The sequence below is a fragment of the Leucoraja erinacea genome, chromosome 30 (assembly GCF_028641065.1).
Source record: "Leucoraja erinacea ecotype New England chromosome 30, Leri_hhj_1, whole genome shotgun sequence".
Classification (NCBI taxonomy): Eukaryota; Metazoa; Chordata; class Chondrichthyes; order Rajiformes; family Rajidae; genus Leucoraja; species Leucoraja erinaceus.
Window position 1 is genome coordinate 5,492,428 of NC_073406.1, and position 20,695 is coordinate 5,513,122.

The window sequence follows — 20,695 nt, forward strand, 5'->3', positions numbered from 1 at the left end:
TCTTTCAATGTCATTGCAGCAATGAATCAGATAGGACCTCCAAAAGGTACATGTTCCAACTATAACGATTAAGTTCCATTTTGCAACCAAATGCCAGTCACAGTTGTGCTCCAATCCTGAATGTGTGCTATATATGAATGAGTCACAACGGCCTTATTATAAATCAATTTTTACTATGCGTATGACCAGTCACTATCATTAGAAGTTTCTACCTGCAAATGCCAGGTAGCAATTGTACACTTTACTCCACAACTGAAGGGGTTATAGTGATACTGTACAGTCACGAATATTAGGTGCACAGTTGACCTGTGTAAGGATTCACAGTGGTAGTGGTAAACGTGCCACCTCACAGAGTCAGTGTTCAGAGTTCAATCCTGACCTTGTGTTGTCTCTACAGAGTTTGTACGTTCTCCCTTTGACAGTGCCTGTTTTCTCCAGGTGCCCCGGTTTACTCCCACACTCCAAAGACTTGCAAGTTTGTAGGTTAATTGGCTTCTGTAAATTATCTCTAGTGTGTACGATAGAACTAATGTACGGGTGATCGTTGGTTGGCGTGAGTGTTTCCACGCTATATCTGTGAAGACTAAATCTCATAGGGGTGAACTATAGATTTGAACAAACTAAAATAATATCACCAATTTCTGTGCATTTATCCAGTTTGATTAAATCTTCTTGGTAGGAATGAGAAAACAGTGATATCAAATGCACAAAGTGAATCAATTGTTTTTATTCAAGCAAACAAAGCAAATATAATGTGTTGCCAACTATTTTGATTCTACATGTATTAAATGTTCTATTCAGGGGTACACCATCAGCTATATGCTGTAGTAATTAAGTTGTTTCACTCGTGTTACTAGAATTTTTGTCCCAGGCTGGGATTCTACGTAATTTTAGATTACAGATCCCAGCCAGCCAATCCTTATTCTGTCATTTTTCAAAGCAGCTCAGCAACATCCAAGGGTCAAGACACTTGAACACAACCCACTGCTATCAGGCTCCTTAAACTACACTCAGCTCATGGAATGTATTCCCTTTACCATGTTATACTTGACTTTTTTAATTCCTATTTCAATTAGTGGTCCATGTTAACTGACATGGCATCCACCTGCCATGTCTCAACATTCGCTCAGTCAACTGAGCCCTTGGCTGGAGGTGGAGTATGTGACCTGACCCACCTCAGCTTGATTGATGGTGTATTTTCCTCTGGCAATGATTCTCAACTATCCCCATTTGGTGGCAAGAGTTCAGACCAAGGCAAAAACTATTGGTGAGAAAATTACAATTTCCAAGCTGTCAGCTGGGAACTGAAATGTCACTAAAAATATTAAGGTCACTGTCTTTATTTAAATTGCTTGCCTCAGAATTTTGGTAAACTACGATATGAGCATATAAAGTTCACAATATCTCTTCCCACTCTCCACCCCAATCCACGTTGATCTTGATTGAACCAGAGACCCCATTGGTTTCCTGTGTCTCCCTCAACCAGAGGCATCTTGTTACTTGGGAGTTGCAGTGTGCTGACAAGGCTTGGCTGGGCTGGGCTGGGCTGTATTACTGATCATCAGAATCGCCTGGCAATGCAAAGGCTGGGCAGCTCCATCTCCCAGGACTAAGGGGAGTCATCAGTGAGTGGAAGGTGGCTGGTAAATGACAGGCCACGCCACTGATCCAGCCACCTTCCAAATGAAAACAATTGTAAGTACTCCTGTAACTGTCAGCATTTAGATTGGAAGATTAAGCCCAATTTTTCGACTGATTTATCGAAAATAATTTGGGCAATCATGTGCGACAAGTTTCCAACCTTCATTGAAGGCGTCGACTACTGAAGAAGCAAGTGGTCCTTCCTCAGAAGCAGTCAAGTTCTGTTGAAGCTGTTCCAGTGATGAATTCCCAAGGATAACACCATCCCCGAGATCTCCCTGATCAAAAGAGAACAGCATTATTAGTAATTTCGTTTATTTTATCCATCCTTCGCTCATCCTCTTTGCAACATTTTCTTATTCCCATGAAGGGTGGTTGAGCTAAAACATTAACTTTCCTTCTCTTTCCACAGATGTTACCCGACCTGTTGCGTTTTTCCAGTATTTTCTGTTTTTGTTTCCGATTTCCACATCTGCATTTTTTAAATGTTCAAATCTTTGCCGTCAGTTGTAATTTAATATGTTGATATTTGTATTGCTGAATGTGTACCTGAAGTTTGGAATGGTGATATATCCATCGTAATGCTGCTGATGTCAGGCTTGTCTTCCCACACCCATAGGTTTCATCTATTGCTTTCTTCACCAAATCTATGGCTCGGAAATGATGCTCCTTCCAGTACCTGATGAACAGTGGACAGCAGATAAGATTATGCAAGGGGAATCAGGAAAGTTGCAAAACTTTGGATGAGATGTCAAACAACCATCTCACCATAAGGAAGCATATAATCTTAAGTGTGATGAATGTAGAAAACCAGCAAACTCACCTGTTTCTGTACGCCTCGGCCCAGTTGTTACCAAAGAAGCGACCAGTGGGTTGTTTCTCAAACTTGTCCTCAAACTGATATTTCCCAGTCAGTAGCCCACCTGCACCAATGAGACAGTTAATACCATTCTACAGGATCTCACCACCAACCCCAACCCAAGAGCCAGGCATTCTCTGCACCCAATGAGTTTCAAACTGAGGCCTGACTGAACCCGACTACCATCTTGTGAAAAACACAAAGGTGCTGGAGTAACTCAGTGGGTCAGGTAGCATCTGTGAAGGCATATGCCAAGAAGGATCCCAACCCAAAATGTCATTATCCATTCGCTCCATCTATGCTGCCCGACCTGCTGAGTTTTCCCAGCACTTTCTGTTTTGCTCAAGATTCCAGCATCTGCAGTTCCTTTTGCATTCATTTTGTGAAGATTTGCAATGGACCCCCATTTTCCTCCTCCCCAATTCACCTCAGGGGCGATCCTTCACTGAGTAATGGAGGGGTAGGCTGCCGTTGTTTGATGAATGCACATGCACTTGCACACCTCCACAAAGCCTTCACTACTGTTGGGCGGGGGAAAAAATACAAACAGCTCAGACCACGGTAGAGGTGTGGGTGGGCTCAACTACTGTATTTTGGGCTCCTGGGAAATCTTTTCCTAACATCCATATTGTGCAGCAGGGCTGGAAAATTCACATGGAACTTTGTCAATAGTTACATTTTTCTAAACAATCCCTGTTCCAGGCGTACACTGGCCCTATCCCTGAACTCGATCTCCGTTACATTGATGACTGCATCGGTGCTACATCCTGCACCCATGGACTTCATCATCAATTTTCATCCTGCACTCAAATTTACTTGGACCATCTCCGACACCTCCCTCCCCTTACTTAATCTCAGTCTCCATCCCAGGAAGTAGACTATTGACTGATATCTATTACAAACCCACTGACTCCCACAACTATCTCGACTACACTTCTTCTCACCCTGCTTCCTGCAAAGACTCTATCCCCCAACTCCCAATTCCCGTCTACACAGAATCTGTGTCCAAGATTAGATGTTCCATACTAGAACATCCGAGATGTCCTCATTCTTAAGAAAACAGGGTTTCCCCTCTACCATCATAGATGAGGCACTCACTCGTGTCTCCTCAATACCCCGCAGCTACGCCCTTGCTACCTCTTCACCTAGTCGCAACAGAGACAGAATCCCCCTAGTTCTTACCTTCCACCCCATCAGCCGTCGCATACAACACATAATCCTCCAAAATTTCTGCCACCTCCAATGGCATCCTGCCACTAGCCACAATTTTCCATATCCACCCCTTTCCGCCTTCCGTCTGTCGCTATACCAGGTTAGGCAGAGGTTCACTTGCACCTCTTCCAACCTCATCTACTGTATCCGTTGTTCAAGATGTGGACTCTTCTACATTGGCGAGACCAAACGCAGACTGGGCGATCGTTTCGCGGAACACCTTTGCTCAGCCCGCCTGAAACAACCTGATCTCCCGGTTGCTGGACACTTTAATTCTCCTTCCCATACCTACACAGACCTTTCTGTCCTCGGTCTCCTCCATTGTCAGAGACTAAAGGCAAATTGGAGAAACAGCATCTCATATTTTGCTTGGGCAGCTTGTAGCCCAGTGGTATGAATCTCGATTTCTCTCACTTCAGGAAGCCCCGGCATTCCATCTCTCTATCCCTCCCCACTCAAGTCGCACTAGCTCATTTTAATCCTAGAAACAACTTTATCATAGTTACTTTTTTGCATATCTTTCACTCACTGTTCTTTATTTCTCCACATCACCGTCTATGTCTCTTGTTTCCCTTATCCCTATACAGTCTGAAGAAGGGTCTCGACCCAAAACGTCACCCATTCCTTCTCTCCAGAGATGCTGCCTGGCCTGCTGAGTTACTCCAGCTTTTTGTGTTTACCTTACATTTGTCCGTGTTCTGGTAAAGAGATGCAACAGGGAAACGGACCCTTTGGCCCACCGTCCACATTGATCATCAAACCAATGTAAATGCATGAATCTTACACTAAACAATCCAATTTTATTCTCTCCATATCACCAATTTCCACCAGATTCTACTACTCATGTACCCACTAGGGGGGGATTTACAGCGGCCTACCAACCCACACGTCTGGGATGTGGGAACAAAAAGGAGCATCCGGGGAAAATGTGTGCGGTCACAGGGAAAATATGCAAATTCCACACACACTGCACTCGAGGTCAGGATCAAACCCAGGTTTCATGGCAGCCGCACTACCTGCTGCACCACCCCACACATTCTGTGTAGACATGTCAAAAGGGCAACAGAAGTAAGATTCAACCATACCTGCCAGTGGGTTGTAAGCATAAAATCTCATCCCCAGATAACGGAGACAGGGTATGAGCTCCACTTCTATTTGCCGTGTTATGGCGTTATACATGCCCTGCAAACAGAAGATAAAATGATTCCAGGCCAGACTGTTTGTATTTGAGAAATATGCCACCACACGCCACTGTGGGCATCAATTACCCAGCCCCAGATATTTAGCTTGAGGACAATCGAAGAGCAATTACAATACACATCTTCAATAAAACACAAGAGTTAAAGGTCAAAACATTTAACACTGAACTAAGGCAAGAGATATTAGAACAGGTGGTTCAGAACTCAATCAAAAGATTAAGTTTTAAAAATTAAAATCGAATCTGCAAAAACTGAGTGAGTCAAAGAGCACTCGTGGAGAGAGTTAAGTTTTAGGTTGATGATCTTTCAAAAAAAAATTGAAATCAACCATGCTTTAAATTTACAGACGAGCTGGAGGAGTGGATATGAATAAAATGTCTAGAATTGGGTGGGCGGAATGACACAAATGGTGGTGGTGTCTCCAGCTGAGAAAGGGTTATTGATCTATATACAGCTTAGAACCAGGCCCAATAGACCCACCCGTCCGCACTAACCCTCAAAACCATTCGTTTTCATGTACCCTCCAAAAGTCTTTTAAAATTTGCAATTGCACCAATCTCTACCATTTCCTTCCAATTACCCACCACTCCATGTGCCCCTTGATTAGTACGGATTTCAGGGGTTATGGAGAGAAGGCAGGAAAATGGGTTAAGGGGGTAAGATAGATCAGCCATGATCTGCAGAATAGACTTGATGGGCCGAATTGCCTAATTTCTGCTCCTATCACTTATGAAGCATCTCAAAATATGTACGAAACAGTGGCAATAATCCACGTGGATCTATGGAAGGATGTAATGTGGCCCAGCTGAGTGGCTCCAGGTCATGAAAAATCAGGCACCTGGACAGGCAAAGGTCACAGTTGAAATTTCTAAAACAATGAAAAAGAGTTTTTCTTGACAAATGTAGGAAAAAACATTGAACCAGCACAACCATGAGAGTCGCTCACACAAGTCAACTCCTCCAAGAGGCTTTCACTCCTGACGCACCTGATAGACGGTGGGAAGAATCCAGTTGTTGTGTTTACAGATCGAATAGATTTCTGCCACCTCCCATGAAGTATAGTTGGAGAGACCAAGTTCCTTAAACTTGCCCTAAAAAATAAGTTATATTACAAGAAAATCTAAAACCAAGAGACAAGACCGTTTAATTGTTATACGTGCCGACAATGAAACAGTGAAATTCTCATTTGCAGCATTTTAACAAGTTTGTAAACACAATACACATAAATATGTTGGAAGGAACTGCAGATGCTGGTTTACAATGAAGATAGACACAAAATGCTGGAGTATCTCCGCGGGGCAGGCAGCATCTCTGGATAGAGGGAATGGGTAAGGCTTCAGGTGAAAACCCGTCTTCAGACGGGTCTCGACCCGAAACGTCACTTATTCCTTCTATCCAGAGATGCTGTCCGTTCCGCTTGGTTACTCCAGCATTTTGTAATCTCAATACGTGCAAAAAACCCATGTCCTTAGTACAATCAAACACAGTCCATAGTTCATGGTTGAACCAGATGTATCATTAACAGAAACATGTAACTTCTGATCACTTCAAAACTGCTCAGCTTCTAAATGCAATGAATTATTGAAAACCAGGAGCCTACTTTTCTTGCAAGGACCCAATGGACAATGATGAAACAAAGATTTAATCGAGAACTTCATTGAGAACTGCTGGCCATAACATCTCTAAATATTCCTGTTTACTTCATGACATGAAAGGGATCATTAACTGAGCTACTGCAACAGTCAGGTAAATTGCCTAATGAGGTGAACACGTGGGTTTCCTCCGGGTGCTCCGGTTTCCTGCCACTTCCCAAAGACCTGTGGGTTTGTAGGTTAATTTGCCTCTGTAAGTAGAATTGTGCCCTATGTAGGATAGTGGATGTGAAGGTGGGATAACGGAACTAATGTGAATGGGTGATCAATAGTCAACATAGGCTTGGTGAGCCGCAGGTGGGTTTCCACCTGTACCACTAAACTAAACTGAACCATATCCATGAAAAGCCGGGACACCTACATCTTCCACATCCTCTGCTTTAAACAGTAATCTCTGCATTGTACCTGTTTGTAAAGCTCTTGACAAGCAGCCAATGTTTCCTCAACTGGCGTCTCGTGATCTGGAGCATGGAGGTAGAGGATTTCAACACTCTTCCTTTGAAGGCGCTCCAACGACGTCTTGAACTGACATCGAACACTGTCTGCTTTCAATGTCTTCCCATCCCATGGATTTACTTTGGTTGCGATCTTCACTGTACGATTCAGAAAAAAATAACAGAAAACCTAACATCTGACCGCATGAACTTCTGGTGTCTTCGATTGGTATAGAACTGGCATAGGAAATCACTCATAATTTAATGGGACTATACGACTTTTACACGGAGGGCGGTGGGTGCCTGAAATACGCTGCCAGGGGTGGTGGTGGAGACTGGTATGATAGTGGCATTTAAGAGGCTTTTGGGTTGTCATATGGCTATGCAGGAATGGAGAGATATGGATCATGTACGGGTAGAGATGTTGTTAACGTGGCATCATGTTCAGTACGCACTTTGTGGGCCGAAGGGCCTGTTCGTGTGTTGTACGTCCAGGTGTGTGCGCGTCCAGGTGGGCACAGGTGAAGGGTGGGGGTGGTTTTTATGTTAGTCACCGTTGGGTTGTAAACTAGCGGAATATGGGTTTATGTTGGCTTGATGTTGAGCACGGAGTGTGGGCCGCGGGGCCTGTTGCTAGGGGGGTTGTTACCCCCAGTCCCCGGTCTCCGCTCACCTGCCGGGCCCAGCTCCAGGCTGCCGATGATCTGCTCCGTGCGCCCCTCCGCGTACATGAACGCGCCGTCCAGCTCCACGTGCCCGCGCTCCGTGAACGCCTTCACCATGAGCGCGCTCTGCTCGGCGTCGGCGCGGCGCCCGAACTCCATGGTGCCGAGGAGGGTGAGGGGCCGTGCCGCCATGGCGCAGCCGGACATGAGGCGGTGAAGGAGCTCCGGCCGACGAGCAGCCCTGCTGTGTGACAGAGCGGCCGTCAACATGGTGGAATGGGCGGGAACCGTCCCCCCGCGCTGACATTTATCCAACCCCCGCTCTCGACGCAGTTGTCATCAAAGATCATAATCATAGAGCTCTATGATCTTTGCTTGTCATTGCCTCGTTCCTCTTACAGACATCCAGGCTGCCCAGTGCAAGCAATTCCTGCAATGTTTTTTTCAATGACATACACAAAATGCTGGAGTAACTCAGCGGGACAGGCAGCATCTCTGGAGAGAAGGAATGGGTGACGTTTCAGGTGGACACCCTTCTTCAGTGCACCTGCACCTGCAATACTAGGCTGTCACTGTCAGTAAGACAAAAGGGTGAACATTCCCAGAACAAAAACAATTGGATCGGGACCGCAGATGCTCGAATCTTGAGCAAAATACAAAGTGCTGGAGGAACTAAGTGGGTCAGGCAGCATCTGTGGAGTGAATGGATAGTCAACGATTCGTGCAGGAGACACAAGGAACTGCAGATGCTGGCTTACAGAAAAAGATACAAGCGCCAGAATAACTCACCAGACCAGGCAGCACCTCTGGAGAACATGGATTGGTGACATTTCCAGGTCCCGACCCAGAATATCTGAAGAAGGGTTTCAGCCCAGAATGTCTGAAGAAGGGTTTCGGCCCGAAACGTTGCCTATTTCCTTCGCTCCATGGATGCTGCTGCACCCGCTGAGTTTCTCCAGCTTTTTTGTGTACCTCAGAATATCACCTATCCATGTTCACCATAGATGCTGTGAATGCTGCCTGACTCTCAGTTACTGCAGCACTTTGTGTCTTAGACAATGGACAACAGGTGCAGGAGTAGGCCATTCGGCACTTGGAGCCAGCATCGCCGAGAGTACCCATAGTCAGGATCGAACCTGGGTCTCTGACCCTGTAAGGCAGCAACCGCTGAACCACCCCCTGCTTTTTCATCCTGAAAATTCAGCTGAACATTCACCCCACAAATACCGTCTATGAGTTCTTCCAGCACTTTATATTTTTCTTAAAAATTATTTCATGGGGTTCATGTCACCGTGCATTCGAAATTCAATCAAAACACAGTGCTGGAGGAGCTCAGTGGGTCAGGTCAGCAATTAAAATAATTATTTCACAAAGAAGGGCAAAGAGCAAATTAAAATGTAATCTACAAATTTGGGAATGCTAACTTCAATGGACTGGGCAAGGGTAAAGTCGAAATAAGATTACTGTTTCACTAGCAAATGGAACAATTTGAATTTTTTTAAAGATACATTAATCTAACATCGACAAAAAAAGGTTGAACCAAAGCCAGAAATGCCTGGTTAATGAAGGATAAACACAAACTGATGGAACAAATACAAGACTTATATGCTGCATGTCACCTGAACAATAAAATGAATATAGGAAAATGTGTGGGGTAGGTAAAGAGGAAAACAAGACAAATTAGATTAGAATGACTGTTAAAGGAAACCATAAACTATCACCGGGTTAACACAGGGGTATAGTGGATTAAGGACCAAGCTGACAACAGGATAGAGATCAAAGTTAGAATATTGTAGGAAGGAGCTGCAGATGCTGATTTAAACCGAAGATAGACACAAAAAGCTGGAGTAACTCAGCGGGTCAGACAACATCTCTGAAGAAAAGATTAGATGCGTTTTTCAGACCCTCCTTCAGACTGAGTGTCAGGGAAAGGAAAACAAGAGATATAGACGGTGATATAAAAAGACATCAGTCTTTAGCAAGGAAAATAAATTTTTATAAGGAAAATAAACACTGCCAATACCTCAGTCCAAACGAAAGTGGTCGACTTGTCATAATCGTCTAATTAATCCAAGATACAAAGATTTTGCTAGAGAACTGGTGAGTGTCAAATATGTCACTCTTGTTCAAAGACAGTACATGGCAACCACAGACCAGTTGATTGAAATGGTGAGGAGGCTTCTAAATAAAATTAGGGGGGAAAATGCAGCTTTGGAGAGACTTGTGTTAATAGAAGACAGTCAGGACCGAAGGATTAATGTCAAACATGACTGATTGGTTTGATAATTATTAGAGTTTATGAAAGGAAATGCAGAAGATGTCACCAGATGCATTTTGGGAGATATTTGACAAAAGACTCAAACAAAAGGCTAATTATTAATAGAACTAAAATTCATAGTTTAAAGGATATGAATGAAAATTGACTCAGACAGAAAGCAGCGAGTTGAGCTAAACTGTTGCAACTCAGGGCCAATTAAGTTAAATAATGGTATTCCTTAGTGATCAGTATTTTGACCTTCAAAACATTTAACAAGATGTATGCAAGATTAAGGATTTGTCACGTTTTGATTGGCAAATTAAAAAACTCCCTTTAACTACTTTATTTCTTTCACAATTTTTATTTTATTTTAAAGTGTGTTAAAAAAGTCTCTAAAATTCTATAAAACATTTCCCCACACAGTGTATTCCAACTATGATTGGCAAATGGAACAACTGTTGTTCTTTGTTCCCTAGAACCAGTCTGTTCCCTCTCCTTAAAGCACACAAACAGGCTTGATTATTTCTTCAAAATAAGCTGACAGATATCTCCTGGAGCAACTCCACAGCTTTTAAATTGTAACTTGCACATATTTCACATTAGTGCACAGTACATTCCTGGACAGTGTACCAAGCAAACCTTTAAAAGTAACTAGACCAAGGGGAACCCGTTAGGTCCCGTCCCCTCAACGCGCCTTGGCGCGGGCACGGCGTCACACACACTAACCACCCCCCACACACACACACTAACCACCACCCCCACCCCCCCCCCCACACGCACACAAACACAGACACTAACCACCCCCCTTGATATATTAACATTATTCATTCGCTCCTTTTACCCCATCCCCGCCCCATCCACTCACGCATAGCCCCCAACTCGCAAGTGTGTCTGGAGAGGGAGTGGGGGTAGAGGGAGAGGGAGAGCAGAGAGAGCAGAGAGAGCAGAGAAGGAGACCGAGACCGACAGAGGCAGACAGGGGCAGACAGAGGCAGACAGAGGCAGACAGAGGCAGACAGAGGCAGACAGGGGCAGACAGGGGCAGACACAGATTTTAACCCTGGCTCAAATACAACCATCAATGTGCAACAATTTCTCCTCATCCTTAATGTAGACAGCACAGTTCATGGTCAAACAACAAGCTATTATTACAACAAAATAATGTTAAAACTCAACCACAGATTCCAATTCATGACATGGTTCCACATAATGCTTCACATTTCATACATTTTCAAAGTTCTTTCCTGTGCGACAAAACAGTTCATTGATGAAGCACATCCAGTGCCTTTGGATGTCTATTCAACTTGGTCTTATAAGCATTTAGTCAGGATATTTTCTGAGCTCTTTCTTCAACATACAATTGCATCTGTAAGGCAAACAAAAGCACAAATCAGGTGCATGTACCATTGTGAAGATTTAGTATAATGATATAACATTGAAACAGGCCCTTTGGTGCACTTAGTCTGTGCCGACCAGCGATCCCCTGTACAGTAGTTCTATCCTACACAATAGGGGCAATTTACAGAAACCAATGAGCCAACAAACCTGCACCTATTTGGAATGTGGGAGAAGCCGGAGCACAAGGAAAAAACCCACGCGGTCACAGGGAGAACGTCAAAACTCTCTGGCGCTGTGAGGCCACAACTCCACCACTGCGCAAATGTGCCGCTTGGTTGTACAGTGTCTTGTAGAAATGCAGACTAAAACAGTGATTAATATTTCAGGTGTTACATAATTTTATTTTTAAAAAGACATGAGGCTGCAGTAGGTTAATTCTACAGCCTTGCAAAAGTCAATTAGATCAGAAAGTTAATAAAACAAAATAAATAACCTAATTGTGACATTTTCCAGATTTGGAATCCATTTTCCACTTGCGACTACAATTGCCAAAAAATGACTACTTTACCATAAAAATTGTTCTATTAACATGTGAAAAATGTACAGTCCTTAAAATGCACAAAAGTTACTGTCAAATCAACTACAAGTGCAACACAAGATACATCTTTAAAAATAGAAGTGTTACCTTCAAGATATCTGATGTCATGGTTTTCAGCGGGATTAGCCTTGGCTCCCGCATATTCACTTCTTGTTCATCTGCATGAATCCAAGGGAAGTCCTGCGCAAGAATTAAACTCATCAATAAGAAGCAAGTGGCAGAAAGACACCACTCTTACTTCCCACATATTGTTCTCTTGCTGTCTATTTTCAAATTGGCCCAAGGAGGTCAGCCACCTTTAATTGTCTACTACAGGGTAGACAAAAATGCTGGAGACCACACCTGGAGTATTGCGTGCAGTTTTGGTCTCCAAATCTGAGGAAGGACATTATTGCCATAGAGGGAGTGCAGAGAAGGTTCACCAGACTGATTCCTGGGATGTCAGGACTGTCTTATGAAGAAAGACTGGATAGACTTGGTTTATACTCTCTAGAATCTAGGAGATTGAGAGGGGATCTTATAGAAACCAAAATGTAGATGCAGGAAGATTGTTCCCGAGGGGGAAGTAGACAAGGGGTCACAGCTTAAGGATGGAGGAGATGAGGAGAACTTTTTTCACACAGAGAGTGGTGATCTGGAACTCTCTGCCACAGGAATCAACAAATGATTTATCTCTGTCTGTCAGAGTCAATGCTCGAAGGGGATCAGAGGGTGTCAAGGTATACTGAGTATCAGCCATGATCACCCAGGCTAAAGGGCCACCTGGCCTACTCCTGCACCTACTATGTTTCTGATCAGAAAGTGATTGATCTGGAATCAACAAATGGTTTACTCATCAATGCTTTAATTTTTATTGCCCCCTACACCTTCCAACGTGCTTAATGTTGACCAAAACTCATCATTTAATTTTTTTGCCGTTCTTTTTACCAAAAATATTTTTAGGTGGTGAACAATACACTGTACAAACATTTTTGAAAGAGAAGAGCATTCATTACTGAGGAAAGGAGATTCATCGATAAATCTAAGCAGAGAGGTTAAGGTTTGAATTCTAGAGTGTCAGTGACAAATGGATATTTGGAAAATCTCGCTCTTACTGGGTACGCATGCAACATCAAAAACACACAGATATCAACATAGTGCATATTCAAGACCAAAGCCATTGTAAAAATGCACCTAAAGAGATTGCTCACCTTTATCACCTGAATCTTCTCCATGTTTCGAGTGGCAACATCTCTAGTGTGAACCAACACGGTGAAGGTACAGCCTAGAAATAAACAGCAGACATAGGAAGCACTGCTACAATCTAGAAACAGACGTGCTCTCTCAATTGCATGACTTGCTAATCCTGGCATCGAACAAGTGGACTGAGAATACCCCTGGCCTTTGTTAAATCACCTGAATTTCTGGGGTAGCAGTCATGGCGACAATAAAAATAAAAGCTAATAAATTAAAATCAATATGTATGTCCCCTCCTGCTTGCTTTTATTTATTTCAGACATCTAGAATTTGCATATTTAAATCCCCCCCCCTCCCCCCATCATCATGACTGGATTGTGCCTCTGAACTCCATCCAGTGTCCTCTAGGGTGGAGTGGTGATTAATAATAATAATAATAATAATAATAATAATAATAAATGTTATTTATGAGCGCCTTTCAAGAGTCTCAAGGACACCTTACAAAACTTTACACAGGAATAAGTCACTGAGCTCATTTTGGAAATGTGGGGATGTGGTAATCAAGGATGCACTTATCCCCGAACAGAACTATTATCTAACAACCAGTATCACTTAACCTGCCAAGAGTGTTACACTGTACTAACAACAGTTCAAGAAATTCTTAACTGCAGTAGCATAACAAAGCAGTGAACACAATACCATTAGATAACAATGATATAAATAAAATAATGCAAAAAGACCCTAGGTTCTAGTGCAACCAAAGGGAGCCGTTGTTCACAGTGGAAGCTAGGTTGTGTGTGTTCAAGAGCCTGATGGTTGTTGGGAAGGTATTCTTGAACCTGGTTGTCTATTAAATGCCTTGGAACTAAATACTGCTTAATCTAAACAACATTTCCAATTAGATTTGTCAGATGGATCCTCTTGAGAAAACCATATTGACTTTGCCTATGAATTTCCAAATATCTGCAGCAAGTTTCCTAATAATGAGATACAACAATTTCACAACAAATGATGTCAGGTTAACTGGTCTATAGTTTGCCATTTCCTCTTTTTTCTTTGCTTCTTGAATAGTGTTATCGTTGCCAACTTCCAATCCGCTGTGACCTGACCATGAAAGGTATTAACAAATGAAAATTGCCCAAAGGCAAAAGGTTAGATAATAAAAACATGTAAATCCTACTGACGTATTGTTCAGCAATCACTCCCATGAATTGACAATTAAGTCAAGAGTTATTTTTAATTGCCATATGTACCAGCAATGGAACAATTAAATTCTTACATGCAGCAGCTGAATGGGCCTGTCGTCAAAAGGGCCTCTAGCAAATTTACAATAGATTCATAAACATCGAAAAAATAACCAGCCAAGCAGTTGCAAATTCACTCTTCACTTCCAGTTTCAATTTTATTACACATTCTGGAAAGCAATATGTGCCCAAAAAAAAACACGCTGCAACAAAATTAAATGCCTTCAGGCGACAAGGGAAAAAATACAAATTAAACACAAGAGCAGAAACCATCCCACTCGCACGTTATATTTCATCCAGTCCGTTTTTCTACCAATCTAGCTTGCTATAAAAGTGAAGTAAAATAAAAGCATTCCTAATCAAAAATTGACCTGGAGGGTTGGTGTCCAGAATTGCATCACAGACACTAATCTTCAGAATCGAAGCTCGAAGGAGTTGCTCAACGCGGGACAGCAGCGAGTCAGAACTACAAAACAACAAAAAGATTTAACTCACACTGAGAAATCCAAACAAAAACAACGTTTGAGCATGCAAATGTAATTCCGTATTTTCCCTTTTAAACCACTTCCTCTAAAAGCACAAGCTCTTCACGAGTTATGCACAGCAGATATTTGTGTCAGTATGAAACTCAATTGCATTTGCGGGATGCTTATTTATTCAGTCATGGGAATTGGACATCACTGGCAATGCCTGTATTTATTATTCATCTCTAATTGCCCCTGAAATTAGGAGGTAGGCGAGTCTCGCATGGAAGGGCCACAATAAACTACTTATACCGGAATCTTGAGCAAAACACAAAAGTGCTGGAAAAACTCAGCAGGTCAGGCTAAATCTCTGGAGGGAATGGACAGACAATGTTTCGAGTCAGGACCTTTCTTCAGACTCGGAACCGTAAACCAAAATTGCCTGCTTTTTCTCTCCAGAGATCTTCCAACACTTTGTGTGTCATATAGAGGATCAGAATATAACGGTAGAGAGCTCTTTCCACAATTGCATATGGCACTAGTTTTCAAGCCTCAAATGCCAAAAACGAACACTACACCATTCCCATCCTCTCCATAAAATGCAACTGCAGACTCAAATCATGGTATTACATGCATATTGCCCAAGATACTCTACGAGGGAGATTGTTATATTACCCTAAACTGCAGTTTATCAAATTTCTCCAAAGTAAAATCTACAACGGGCAGCACGGTGGCGCAGAGGTAGAGTTGCTGCCTTATAGCATTAACAGTGCCAGAGACCCAGGTTCGATCCTGACTACAGATGCTGTCTGTACGGAGGTTGCACTTCTCCCCATGACCGCGTTGGTTTTCTCCGAGATCTTCCATTTCCTCCCACACTCCAATGTAGTACAGATTTGTAGGTTAATTGGCATGGTATAAATGTATATTATCCCTAGTGTGTGCAGGTAGTGTTTTTGTGCGTGGATCACTGGTGGGACCAAAGGGCCCGTTTCCATGTTGTATCTCTAAAACTAAAGAAAACTAAAACATGTCTGACACAGATACAGAAATATATTGCACAGAAATATTGTGCAATTCTTCACAAATCTTGTGATACAAGCCACATTATGCTTATGACACAACTCCAATCACATTACGTTCTGGCTCTAGTGTTGACAATTGAACCATTTCACTGTGATCTAATTGTTTAGTCCCAATGGATTTGTTGATTGGATTGAGGTAGAAGCATGTTAATGGTTGTGATACATAAAATCTGATCAACATCCGAACCAAACAATTATAGAGAATGTTCTATTTATAACATAAATGACTCAGCATATGGGGAGCAGCATCTTGATATACTGCAACAAAGTTCAGATTGGAAATAATAGTTCAGTCGCATCGAGGTACCAGAATAGAGAAATTCTCTCACCTGACGGACAGCAAAGGGGGCTGCGATATCTCAAAGACAAAGCGCTCCACAGGATGATGTTCTTTATCCAGGATCACCACCACTACCCGATCCACCTCATTCTAGAAACAAGGAAATGGGTCACAAGCCACATTCCAAAAGATGCTCATTTCAACCAGGCAATGATCTGTGTATTTTTTTTTAAATACACAGATCAGGGGAGGGGACAAGAACACTCCTACAAACTTCACTTTTTTCCCATTCCCGAATAAAGATGTGAATGGTGGATCTCGCCGAATTTTTGCTCACCACACAAGGTTGCTTCCAGCCAGTGGTAAATCAAGTATTTTAACGAAAGAAATGAAAATCTTACAGCATGAATACAGTCCCTTCAGCCCAACTTGTCCATGCCAATGAAGATGCCCCATCAAACGTAGTCCTATTTATCCACATTTGGCCCATATCCCTCTAAAACTTTCCTCTCCAGATACGTCCAAATGTCTTTCAAATTTTTGTTATAGTACCTGCCTCAACTACTTCGCTGGTTCCATCTACATACCATCTGTCCTCTGTGCGATAAAGAACAATAGATACCCGGACCCAGATAATTAGAACTTGGGAGGTGGCTGGCATTTCCAATGGCATTGTTTTTTTAATTTATAGAGCAATTTGCAGGTTTAGGTGAAATAAGTTGGATTTGCCATAGTGTACATGTTCATAGTGCACAACAGAGAGAAAACGGATTGATGAAGTGTAATAGCAGGGTGCTTCGTTAAATGTGTGACTCGGTTTTTCATCACATTAAAATGTTATTGTAATAGCAGCCTTAACAAGGGTGGCACAGTGGAGCAGTGGGTGGAGCCACAGCGTCAGGTTTGAACCTGACCTCGGTTGCTGTCAGTGCAGTTTGTACATTCTCTCTGTAAACGCATGGGTTACCGCTGGGTGCTCTGGTTTCCTCCCACATCCCAAAAATGTACATGCGGTAGGTTAATTGGATTCTGGAAATTGTCCCTTGTGCGCAGGATGCAAAAGTGGGATAGTATGGAATGAGTGTGTGGGTGATTAATGGTCGACCTGGACAGTGTGTCAAAAGGCTATTTCCATGCTGTATCTCTAAACTAAATCATGTGACTAGTGTCTTCTTGGAGGTGAAAACAGTGAGCCATTCAGCACAAGGCTCAATCTTTGTCTCGTTCTTTTATTTTTTGAAGAATCTTAAATACATGAAATGGACAGAAACAAGAAAAGAAAATTGTACTGCCGCACAAATGAAAAGTGAGCGATACATTCAAGCACTGACTAGCATCCCAGAGATATCCCGTGCACGTCTTAGTATCTGCCTTGTATAAGTAGAGATGCACCAGGTGAAGAGGAGTAGAAACTAGAATTCATACAAACAGTTCCACATTATGACAAAAGCAGGCAGTTACATTTTTCCTCACCTTCTCGATCAAAGGCTTGATACAGTGCAGCGTGTCCTGGATGTACTGATTAAGCTCCGGGTGACACGACATCTACACAACCACAACATTGAAAGGTTGAAATGGAGACATAAAGAACTGCAGATGCTGGAATATTCAGCAAAACAGAAAGTGCTGGAGGAACTCAGTGGATCAGGCAGCATCTGTGGAGGGAAGGGACATATGACGTTTTTAAATATTCCAACGGAATTAGGTTTCTCCCCTTCTCTTTTTTATGAAAACGTCATCAGTGCATTCCCTCCACAGATGTTGGCTTGCTGAGTTCCTAGGGCACTTTAAGTTTTACTCAACGGGTAAATAAAGTTTATTTCAGCAAAATAATGCAATTAACAGTTTTCAAAAGCACAACATTTCTAAGTAACAGCTTCAGAAGCTGAACAAACTATAGAGTCATACAGTGTGGAAACAGACCCTTCCGCCCAAATTGCCCATGCTGACCAACATGCCCCACCACCAACATGGCCCATATCCTCCTAAACATATGTTATCCATGTATGTCCAAATATTTTTTAAATGAATGTTGTTATCATACCTGTCTCAACCACCTGCTCTGGCAGTTCATCCATATACCTATCGTCCTTTGTGTAATAAAAAGTTGCCCCTCAGGTTCCTATAAATCTCCACCCCCCCCCCCCCCCCCTCCTCATCTTAAATCTTTTGGTTCTTGCTTCACCTATTCTGGATAAAAGACAGTGTATTTACCCTACATATTCCTCTCATGATCTTATACACTTCTATAAGATCACCCCTCATCCTCCCATGCACCAAGGAATTTAATTTTCTCACCTGAACAGGTACATTGTACTTCTTCCTCTTCTGAAAGATTCCAATTGGGTACACCTCCCTCACGTACAAAATCAAATGAATGGCCACTTCTAGAAACTCACAGAGTACGTCTGCAACCACTGAAAGAAAAAGAAAAGAACGGCATGTTGGATAGAAAATCATTGAGATACAGTCGCTAGTGTACATATGGGGAAAGGCAGGAAAGAAAACTGGATGATGCAAATTTTGAACCCTGAGGTCTCATCAACTGTTGGCAGGGGAGGGAAACATAGTCAGTATTTTCACTTTTAAACATCCACATGTTTAAGCACCCCACCCCCCCCCCCCACATATACACAAACTTGCAGAGATAATAGAAAACTAAAAACAATTGAAAAGAAAACAAAGTACTATCAACTGCCCTGATTAAATTATCAAATATTGCACCTTGTCCAAAATTGAGGTCCTGTCGTGTTAGAGTGGCCATCTTCACAAATACCTAGAGAACAATATTATAAGCAATCAGTAGGGTAATATTTAACAAAATGTTCCATTTCCAACAGAGAGCCACTTGGATTACATAGCACCTTTAACATAACAAACACCCAAGGAACCTCAAAGAAGTAATTATCGCAAACAAATGTTAAGGCAGGTCACAAAACTGTTCCTACTGTTGGAGGAACTCGCCAGATGTAGCTTGACTCACCGAGTTCATCCAGCAGCTTGTTTTTGCTCACGACTGTAGCATCTGCAGTCTCTTGATTCTGCAGAACCATTCACTTCGACTAAGCATTCAAGGAAAATCATAAAAAAGGAAAAAGGAGTGAAAGCTAATTTCATTAGAATGGTCCCAACCTAAATTGTCGCCTGCCCATTCCCTCCACAGATATTGCCCGATCCAGCACTTTGTGTTTTGCTGAAGATAATCAGTCACATTCCCTTTCAGGGAATATTGGCAAACATTGAGCACTTGTCTGCACTTGTCTGTTGTTAATGCTGGGTTACTGTTAGGGCCTCTCCAATCCCCAAGTGTACAGATTGATTAATCTGGCGTCAGTCTGGAGTGTTTAATTGTCATGTGTACCAACAACAGAACAATGAAATTCTTACTTGCATTGGAATAACAGGCCTATAAACACTATACTCATATATAAAATATAATAAACAAAAACCCCCAATAAATCTATAACTTCAATACTCGGGTAAAGGAGCCCGAGCCTGAATAGTTCATTGTAGAAACAAGGGACTGCAGATGCTCGTTTACAAAAACAGACATGTAACTCAGCAGTACGTGGAGAGACAGCGTTTCTGTATCTTGACGTACAGATTCAGATTCAGATTCAATTTTAATTGTCATTGTCAGTGTACAGTACAGAGACAACGAAATGCATTGTACACGTACAAACACCATCACTGGTACATCACCAAGCTTAGACTCGGTCTTGGCCCTGAAACGTCGCCTATGATGATGATCCCCAGAGATGCTGCCAGACCCACTCCAGCACGTTTGTCTTTTTTTTGTCCATAGTTCAGTTTGTGTTTTGCAGTTCAAGGGCATAGGGGTCAGTGATGTGAAATTCGCCTCCCCTGTCCCACAGCGCTGATCGCCGCGGTGTTTACCCCGCCTGTCGGCTCGTGTCAGTCACCCGGCCTCGCCCATGGCCAACCGAAGCCGCGGCCGGCGCAACCCCCTCGCATCCCTCGTCAAGGCCTCGACTCACTGACTGACTGACCGCCCACTCTCCGGCCTCACCTCCTGACTGACTGACCGCCCACTCTCCGGCCTCACCTCCTGCACACACCAGCAACCGCGCCGCCCGGGCTACGCAATGCGGAGTGACGTCATGGGCATGCGTGCAAGCGGCAGCTCCACTAGCCCCGCCCTGTCTGGCAGACCCCGCCCCCAGACCCAGTAGTCCCGCCCAGTTCCCTCCACTCAAGATAGACACAGTCGTTCCAAGTCAAGTCACATTTATTTATATAGCACATTTAAAAAACAACTCTCGTTGGCCAAAGTGCTTTACATTTGTTAGGTGCGACAGAGGTTCACCTGCATCTCCTCCAACCTCATCTATTGCATCCGCTGCTCTAGATGTAAGCTGATCTACATCGGTGAGACCAAGTGCAGGCTTGGCGATCGCTTCGCCCAACACCTCCGCTCAGTCAGCATTAACCAACCTGATCTCCCTGTGGCTCATCACTTCAACTCCCCCTCCCATTCCGAATCCAACCTTTCTGTCCTGGGCCTCCTCCATGGCCAGAGTGAACACCACCGTAAATTGGAGGAGCAGCACCTCATATTCCGCTTGGGCAG

At 43.1% G+C, this 20,695-nt stretch overlaps 2 protein-coding genes across 7 annotated transcripts; both read right to left on the reverse strand.

Annotated features, from left to right (window-relative positions):
• Window positions 1–711: 711 nt before the first annotated feature.
• LOC129711547 (aflatoxin B1 aldehyde reductase member 2-like) lies at window positions 712–7,947 on the reverse strand. Of its 2 annotated transcripts, XR_008725859.1 has the most exons (8): window positions 7,671–7,947; window positions 6,969–7,156; window positions 5,898–6,002; window positions 4,798–4,894; window positions 2,465–2,564; window positions 2,191–2,320; window positions 979–1,919; window positions 712–943 (listed from the first exon to the last, which is right to left on the reverse strand). XR_008725859.1 is itself a non-coding variant. In XM_055659231.1 (7 exons), exons 1-7 carry the CDS (start codon window positions 7,930–7,932, stop codon window positions 1,758–1,760), a joined length of 1,044 nt encoding a protein of 347 aa, XP_055515206.1. In that variant the 5' UTR covers window positions 7,933–7,947; the 3' UTR covers window positions 712–1,757. The 2 variants fall into 2 exon arrangements, 1 of the variants encoding a protein (XP_055515206.1); XM_055659231.1 differs by having other exon boundaries at window positions 712–1,919.
• A 3,095-nt stretch (window positions 7,948–11,042) lies between these two features.
• mad2l2 (mitotic arrest deficient 2 like 2) lies at window positions 11,043–20,266 on the reverse strand. 5 transcript variants are annotated; one of them, XM_055659236.1, is made up of 10 exons: window positions 20,171–20,218; window positions 19,088–19,166; window positions 18,829–18,880; window positions 18,403–18,521; window positions 17,578–17,649; window positions 16,154–16,254; window positions 14,647–14,741; window positions 13,046–13,119; window positions 11,943–12,035; window positions 11,043–11,285 (listed from the first exon to the last, which is right to left on the reverse strand). In XM_055659236.1, exons 2-10 carry the CDS (start codon window positions 19,094–19,096, stop codon window positions 11,244–11,246), a joined length of 657 nt encoding a protein of 218 aa, XP_055515211.1. In that variant the 5' UTR covers window positions 19,097–19,166; window positions 20,171–20,218; the 3' UTR covers window positions 11,043–11,243. The 5 variants fall into 5 exon arrangements, with proteins under 5 accessions (XP_055515211.1, XP_055515213.1, XP_055515210.1 ...); XM_055659238.1 differs by lacking the exon at window positions 19,088–19,166 and having other exon boundaries at window positions 20,171–20,266; XM_055659235.1 differs by lacking the exon at window positions 18,829–18,880 and having other exon boundaries at window positions 20,171–20,188.
• Window positions 20,267–20,695: the final 429 nt, after the last annotated feature.